Source organism: Aptenodytes forsteri, unplaced genomic scaffold, assembly GCF_000699145.1.
Source record: "Aptenodytes forsteri isolate BGI_AS27 unplaced genomic scaffold, ASM69914v1 Scaffold268, whole genome shotgun sequence".
Taxonomy (NCBI): Eukaryota; Metazoa; Chordata; class Aves; order Sphenisciformes; family Spheniscidae; genus Aptenodytes; species Aptenodytes forsteri.
In genome coordinates this window covers 340,550-349,152 of record NW_008794233.1, presented here as the reverse complement: position 1 = coordinate 349,152, position 8,603 = coordinate 340,550, and the positions used below count along the sequence as shown (strand labels likewise).

At 48.1% G+C, this 8,603-nt stretch overlaps 1 protein-coding gene across 1 annotated transcript; it reads right to left on the bottom strand.

Annotated features, from left to right (window-relative positions):
* Positions 1-3,026: 3,026 nt before the first annotated feature.
* On the bottom strand, positions 3,027-8,313 carry AQP2 (aquaporin 2). Its single transcript, XM_009285990.1, has 4 exons — positions 7,944-8,313; positions 4,975-5,139; positions 4,074-4,154; positions 3,027-3,277 (listed from the first exon to the last, which is right to left on the bottom strand). The coding sequence occupies exons 1-4, from the start codon at positions 8,307-8,309 to the stop codon at positions 3,062-3,064; spliced, it is 828 nt and encodes a 275-aa protein (XP_009284265.1). The 5' UTR covers positions 8,310-8,313; the 3' UTR covers positions 3,027-3,061.
* Between the last annotated feature and the right edge of the window lie 290 nt (positions 8,314-8,603).

The following is an 8,603-nucleotide window of genomic DNA, read 5'->3' as shown; positions in this document are numbered from 1 at the left end:
TCCAGGGATGGGGACTCCCCCCCTCCCCTGGGCAGCCTGTTCCAATGTTTCACCACTCTTTCAGTAAAGACATTTTTCCTCACGTCCAATCTAAACCTCCCCTGGCACAACCTGAGGCCATTTCCTCTCGTCCTATCGCTCGTTACTTGGGAGAAGAAGCTAATAAAGGTTAATGTATGGTGCAATATATATTGTAGATCTTTATTAGTCATGAGCTTATGGATAGGTATGGCTGGGTGGTTTCAAATCCTGGCTCAAAGCATTCCTGTTGAGGTCTGGTATACAAAGTGTTATCAATTTAGCGAGGTTTTAGGCTGGTCTGTGGCAGCTCTGATCTCTGGGTTGCTGATCCTGCTCTCTAATTTGAGTTGCCCTGGTGTAAATCTGGAATGACTGGCTTGGTTTCCTGATGGTGCATGTTTTGGAAGTGTCATTGAATTCAGTGACGCAGCTCTGCGGAGAAGGTAAATTCGTGTTCCTGATTGACTCAAGAGGACTTAGGCTGCTTTAGCCATCTGAAAATCTGGTTTAGTGAGATTGCTTCATGTTAACGCTGGCATGCTGAGACCAGAATCCGGCCAGGTCAGAAATCAGAGCATCCGAGGGGTGCTGAAGTGGGGATGGTCTTTACTTTGTGGGTCCCTATTTTGAAGACGGGGGTTGTTCTTTTAATGTCACTTTTGCACATCATCAGGTTGTTGGCACAAGGTAGCTGCACTCGAAGCCCGACTGGGCTGTGCTGCACTGCTGGCTGTGGGATTTCGGGTCTGGGAGGTTACTTTATATGACTGTATATATATTATATGACCATAAATGCGTAATTATTTGATTCACATGTACTAATTCAGTGGATAGAAGTGAATTTAAAGCACTTTATTTGAAAGAGTACAGTAATTATTAGACATTAAAACTCATTTTTGAGCACTGTGCAGTTTATGGGGGTCTTAAACATCATTAGAGTAAACAATAAATAAAACGCTTAGATCTGAAGGGGAAGAGGCATATAATTAACTTGAACATTGCCAAAAAAAAAAAAAAGAATCAGCTGTATGGCATTTTATACAGCAGATCATTGACAGGATAACTTCTGGATAAGTTTCTTTGGGTTTTCCTGACATACCTGGATTTATTTTCCTTTGAAAAGTAACAAAAATACAAACTACTTTTAAAACTGAGTATTTGGTGTTCTAAATACAATTTTACACTCTGATTGATTTGAAACATGTTTTTAATTCCCATTGCTGAGAACAGACAGATTTTTTTGACAAGCCTTTTCTGAAATAATATTAAAATGCTCCTTTGCCATTGAAGGAACAAAGCGGAGGACCAGAATCAATATTTTTGCTGTGGCAGAGAATGGGTTAAACCAGTGCTAAAACTGCTGCACTTTGATAGCAGCCTTCTGGGGATATTTGCATTAATTGACTAGTAGAGTAAAATGGATCCTTGGCTACAACAAATAAAGCTTGGTATCTGGGATAGCATTTCTCCCCTTGCTTCACAGCGTGGCATGAGGGACAGCAAGTGACAGCTAGAGGAGGTGATGTAGGAGCTCCCGTGCTCTCAGCCTCACTTGGTATGGTGAAATGAAGACCACGATAACACCTGGTCTGGGCCAGATCAAGCTTTGTTTACTCCTTTTCTCTCTGGCAATAGCCATTAGTACATGTTTGAGAAAGAGCACAGCGAGGAACAGAGGAAATGATGAATTCAAAAGGAGGAGGAGACTGGTACAAGTAGAGTACAGTGGATAAAGAGGACGAGAAGAGCATCATTTGGTGGTGGTTCATGTCAAAACAGTCAGAGGGAGGAAAATGATCAGTAATGTTCCTTATGATTTGGAACTGGGTCCAATCCTATTGAATAATTCCATTAACAGCCTTAGCAGAAAAAGCCTGAATGTGATGATGACATTTTGTGATGGCGCAATGCTGGGGAGACATCACCAACAGAAAGAAGCATTAGGATGTCATGCTGGAAGTGTATGACTTTTAGGCTAAGTAATAGAAAGGGGATTAAATTAATGGTTGAAAGAGCAAAGTTGCATCCCAAAGACTAACCCAAATTCTTTGGCTATGCTGGGGACCGTAACCAGGTCCTGACATAGCAGAAGAAAGGGGTGGGATGGTTATGAGGCTTTGGTGTGATGCAGCCATGAAAAAGGTCTGGGCTGTAGGAAGCAAGTGATGGAGAAGATCACACCTTAAATGCTTTGTGTTACTCATCTGAGAATCAGAGTGGAACAGGAACAGAGGAAAGAAAGCAAAAACCAGGGAGAGAGATGAAGCATTAAAGCTAAAAGGCAACACTGGTCCAAGAACAAACGAATCGTGGATGAATTTGGGCTGAAAATCAGGAGGTTTCTCATTGTCACAGGAGAGAGCAGTTGCAAGAGCTCCCCACTGGGGTCAGCAGGGACTCAAGAACATGCTTCCAGTCCCATCTTCTCAGGAAAGCCTCCATGTGAGTGAAGGACATCTGCATCCCATGAGTGGTTGTAAATGGCAGCAGCAAAACTTCCAGTTTGTGAGATACTTGTGGCACGAAGCAAGCGCTCCTCTGTGTGTGTGTGTGTGTCTGTACAAACAGCCAGGCGGTGAGAAGAAATGGGAGACAGGTGAGTGGAGTTCAACAGCAATGAGGCATCGGGTGGCAACCTCCACACCCAGCAAATGGCTGTAATAACAACTCTCTGCAGCACCTCAGAGCTCTTCGTGAAGGGCAACAAACTCCACTGAGCACTAAATTCTGCAAGGAGAACGTGGAAGAAGCCAGCCCAGGGTAGGATCCCAGTGTCCTTGTTCCTGTTGCTACACTGGTGGTTTTGATTTAATGGCATTATCCCCTAGCATCAGAAAAATGTCAGTCACGGGGAGAGCTGGGAGACAGAAGGTGGGTTGGGCCATCACAGTGCATCTCCCCAGGAGATGAGTCAACTTTAGTCCCCCAGCAAGAATGAAGGGAGAGAGGGGAGAGGTGAAATGCTCATCTGAACAAGCACCGTCTCTAAAACGGATGCCAGATTTCCCCAGCTCCTCTCTCAGCCCAGGGGGAGGTTTGGCTACACCTTCTCAGACATCCCCCTTGGCAGGGTCTGTGGGGAGTGAAGCTCCACCGACTGCCGCCGACGGACCTCGCGCTCTGCCCAGTCCTCCTCCGGCTCAAAGCCTTTGAAGATGGCGAGTCTCTCCGAGAAGGTTTTGGCTTGCGGGAAGAGGACGTAATTGTAGATGATGGAGGCTGCTGCTGCCCCAACCAGAGGGCCCACCCAGAAGACCTGGGGGAAAGGGAAAGAGAAGAATCAGGTGAACAAAAACCAGCCTGAGATTGGAGGACGGAGAGGAACCAGGGTCTCTGAAGAGCATTGCAGGGGGCTTATGTTCCTTCCTACCCTGTGTGTATTGGGAGCAAAATGCAGAAGCCAGCTCTGCTTTGGCCATCACTGTTGACATGAACTCCCATCCATTGCTGTTGTGCCTGCATATACCTAACCATTCTCTTCTGTCTTTCCTCCTCTGTTGAGAGCTGCGTGATCCTCATTAATGATAGGCCCATCACGAGCATGCTTAATGATTTGGGTTTCTCTGGAGAAGTATCTTCCTACCCATTTACATATTGCTATAGAGAGGAGGAGGCTACCAGCTTGGGCTGGACACCTCTGAGCACGTCAGCTTGAACCACCACAGCTCTGGCTCCGAATGTACTCTTTGCAGATGGAAATGCCTGGGAGTGTTCCCAAAGGAGCTGGTGGAAAATGTGTGCCCAGATCCAACTGGAACCAGGAAAGGTCCCCGGGACTGGCAAGAGGAGTTCCCCTCTCCGTTGGTTTTACTTCTTTTGCTAAGTCATGGTCAACAAACCACACATCCTCTTCCTCTTGCAAGGCACCCTGCTTAGATAAGCCAATTAAGCACCCAGCAGCCCCACTTCTTTTTGCTAATCTCTACATCTCTCTTCCAGCTGGGAGCTGGCATGGAAATGCCAGGAATCTGGCTGGCTCTGTGGGTTTCTAGGAATACTGGCAATTTGGGGGGCTCATCCCACCAAAACAGCACATAGACCTGATTTCTTACCCAGTGGTCACTGAAGTCTCCAACTATCACAGCAGGGCCAAAAGATCTGGCTGGATTCATGGAGCAGCCGGTGTAACGGATCTGCCAAGAAACACCACACATTGTTAGCATTAAGCCCTTTTAGCACATTTTAAAAAATCCTGGTGTGTTATTAGCATGATTCATTGACTGAGCTGATGTTTCACCCTCCAGCACGCCTGTTCCAGGAAAAGCAATGCCAGCAGCTTCCAGCACCTGAGTCAACATGGGTGAGTTGTCTGTATTTGCGCATCTTCTGTGTGAGCACGTCCTGTGCATGGTGCAACTCAGCTGCAGGCTGGGTGATGTGCCCTGCAGCGTGACCAGGACTGCAGGGACAAGCTCTTGCTGTGCCTATTCCTGGAGCAAATTGCTACTCCATGCCACTGAGGATAGGAGAAGAATAGTCCCATAGACACATGGGCTTGCAGATCATTAAGGATGGAGGATGTGGTGTAAACATCGCTGTTTTAATGCATGCACTGAGAAGCTGGGAGCGTCGGGGGCTGCTTTGGTCTGTCATCCAGGAGGGATTTCCCTGGGTGTCCATCCCAAATACTTCCCAGTCTTATCATGGTCTTGAGTGCCTCAGCTGCTGACACATTCACTCCAGGATAGAAGACCCCACTGATCCCTGGGAGCTCCCTGCAGGACTCAAGGAGCAGCAGAGCTCAGCAGGTTAAGTTTTTTCATGCCCAATAAGAGCCGAGCTCAGGCTATGGCTCTGTTATGGCTTTGGTGGGATTTTTCTCCTCTACGCATTGGAAAGCCACGGGCACCACATGAGTTACAAATCCCATGTCCACCCCAGAGCATGCAGCCAAGCAGGCTTTGGGCGCAAAGGCAACCTAAAAAGCGCTGTGTTTTAGCCCATTCTACCCACCCCAAGAAGATGCCCCACGGCAACAGAAAGGCCAATGGACAGGGCAGGAGAGCCCAGGTTGTCCTCCCGGCGTTCATCGGTAGAAGCGAAGATGCACAGGACCAGCTGGAAGGTGAGGAACAGCTCAACAGTCACCGCCTGTCCCGTCGTCGTCTCGTTGTGCAGCTGGAAGGGGAGAAAACGTGTCTCAGGGATGGGGAAGTTTGGGGACTGGGTTGGAAATGTAGAGGGGGAAACCCAAATGAAGGAGAACCAAAAAAGGACATAGGAAATAAGTGAGATTTTTGGCACCAATACGAAGAGGAGGAAAAATTTCCCAGGTAAACGGAAAAGTGGGTCAATGGGTAATATTTGATTGACATAGGAGGAAATGTTTTAGTTGCATTTCTTTGGCATTTTTTTCCACTCTTCTTTTCCCCCCTAGCGATTTTTTTTCTTTTCCTCATACTTAAAATGCAAAATGCCTTTTGGAAAAGTTTACAAATTGCATTTTGAAAATGTCAAAAAGAAATATTTTGGCATTAAAAAAAAAATTCCCTTCCCATACTTTTTTGACTGAAAGAATTTGTCAGATTTGATCTGAGGCTGTGCCTGGTTGCACCCTCTCTCCTCCAACTCTGCTTTCTGACACTTTATTACTTCTTGGTGGTTTTCATCCAATCTGGATGGATCTGGCAGCGCTGCCAGCCAGATCTGCAGCTGGCAGTCCCGCTTGCCTGCGGTCTCCCATCGCTGTTGTTTCCCTCAGCCCATCCTGGCACATCTCTGCCCTTTCTTTCCCCATGTGAACCCTGCTTTGGACACCGTGCATACTCCCAAATGCTGATCCCAAGATCACTTCACTCGGTGACACCACAAAGGCAGCAATTGCCCTCCTGGCTGAGATCCAGAGTCAGATCTTACTCGCTTTCCTCTCTCTGATATCCCCCCCCCCCTCCTTTTTTTTTTTAAGGGTAATTTGTGCAGGCACCTACAAGATGAACAGCCCACTAGGAAAAAAAAAATCAAAATCCCTATTCCCTCCTTTAGGTGGTTTAAGCTGTAAAACAACAGAGCTGGGCATTTTGAAAGTCTCTCTTAAAACTCCTACTTGCTTTGTTGGGTTTATTAAACCTCAGCTATTATCAGCCTAAATAGTCTTGTTCAGATTAATCCACAATGATGGGGCAGCGCTGCCAGCCAGATCTGCAGCTGGCAGTCCCGCTTGCCTCCCATCTCCCATCGCTGTTGTTTCCCTCAGCCCATCCTGGCACATCTTTCTTTCCCCACGTGAACCCTGCTTTGGACACCGTGCATACTCCCAAATGCTGATCCCAAGATCACTTCCTCGGTGCCAACCACAAAGGCAGCAATTGCCCTCCTGGCTGAGATCCAGAGTCAGATCTTACTCGCTTTCCTCTCTCTGATATCCCCCCCCCCCTCCTTTTTTTTTTTAAGGGTAATTTGTGCAGGCACCTACAAGATGAACAGCCCACTAGGAAAAAAAAAATCAAAATCCCTATTCCCTCCTTTAGGTGGTTTAAGCTGTAAAACAACAGAGCTGGGCATTTTGAAAGTCTCTCTTAAAACTCCTACTTGCTTTGTTGGGTTTATTAAACCTCAGCTATTATCAGCCTAAATAGTCTTGTTCATTGCCCTCCTCTCATTTCCCCCCCCCCCCCCTTTTTTTTTTTAAGGGTAATTTGTGCAGGCACCTACAAGATGAACAGCCCACTAGGAAAAAAAAAATCAGAATCCCTATTCCCTCCTTTAGGTGGTTTAAGCTGTAAAACAACAGAGCTGGGCATTTTGAAAGTCTCTCTTAAAACTCCTACTTGCTTTGTTGGGTTTATTAAACCTCAGCTATTATCAGCCTAAATAGTCTTGTTCAGATTAATCCACAATCCCTTTTTCAACCCTCTTAATCTCTTTGGCAGCAAAGCTGGGTCCTGGCAGTGCCTCCCTGCTGCAGGAAAGGGGATTTCTGTGTTCCACTTGCTAAAACACGCCTCCTCCCTCGCCGCTCAGCTTGGTTTTGGGTGATGCTGGTCCCATCTTGGGCATCTCTACCGGAGATACAGCTGCCTGTATCCAGCTGAAGAGGAGGGGTGGGGCATGGAGAAAAGAGAGGGCATAGTGAACCCTGTAAGTTTTTAATTTTTTTCCCCTCTTTTTATTATGTGCACGGGTGGGGAAGGGGATGTTGGAGGTTGAGATACCACTGGGGAGTCCCCTTGTGGCTTCCTAAGGTTCCTCAGTTTTCTTTTTTCCCTGCATGTCTGAAACCAGACTGGGATCCTTCTGGCACTGCACGGTGGCACTGCCCAGGCACCCGTGTTGGGCATTGGAATGAACCAGCTGGATCTGGTGCGGCCATCCCTTCACAATGGGAAGCAACCTAACGAGCAGTACTATCTAATGAAAAGCTGGGATTTAGGCCCAAAAAAACCCTCCCTACCCTGGCGCAACATCCCCGTTGCCAGGAATCTGGCACAGCAGCCTGTAAATAGTGGCATGGTGTAACACAGAGGGGAGAAAAGGCTGCCCATACCCACACTAAGACTGGAAAGCGGGACAAGCTTGGGGTAAGAGGAATGGAGAGGTGATGCTTTTGGTCATGTCCTTCCCTAAACACCTGGGTCTCCTCCGAATCCAGATCCTCCACAATACAGCCCTAGACAAAACTGAGATGATGGTGGCTTTGTCCTCTACGGTGTCTATGTGACCAGCTGGATCATACCTCTGATTTTAGTCCTAAAAAGCAGAGGAAGTAGCCTGGACTTCTGCCTTCGTCCCTGCTCCTGGAAGGACCCTTGGTGCAGCAAGCTCATGGTGCTGGGCTGCAGCTGACAGTGGCTTCTTACCCAGCACTAAATAAAAGGGGGTCCTTGCTGGCCACAAAACCCTTCTTCACATCCCTCAGCCTTCCCAAAAGCCCTGCCCAATCTTTCCTGCTCCCTTCCAAGCCGATCCATGGGCTGAAGTCTTACCTTGTTGATGGCCAAGCCTTCCCGGGAGTCTGCAGGGGTGACCTCGTGTAAGATGGCAGCCCCCACAACAGCCCCCAGGAGCTGGGCCACCACGTAGAAGACCGCACGGAGGAAGGAGACTTGGGAGCCGATGAGGCAAGCCACCGTCACTGCCGGGTTGATGTGGGCTCCACTGACGTGCCCCAGGGCTTGGACCAGCGTGCTGATGGCCAAGCCAAAAGCCAGTGCAATTTGAAGGATGCTCGGGGAGGAAGCTGAGGGCCAGTTCAGAGCAGAGCCCAGGCCAAAGAGGATGAAGACCAAAGTCGCCAAAAACTCTGCAAAGACAGCCCGGGTGAAGGCTACAGATCGCAGTTCCCACATCATGGAGTGGCGGCTGCTGGAGGCTGCAAGGACTGACCCTGCCTGTGGTGTCTTCAGGCAATTGCTACCGTGGCTGCTGTGTCCATAGAGGGTGACAGGGGGACAACATATATATATATATATGGATGCGGGGGGGTCCGAAGGATCACCCGCTGAAGGAGGTGGGATTGTGGTCCTAGGAAACCTGATGCTTTTTTTCATTTGTGTTCCAGCTGAGGGAACATGAGACCCTGCCCCCTCTATTAAAGCTGGGGAATGCAGTGTTTGCCACACTTGGGAGGTCATAAATCAGCCTCG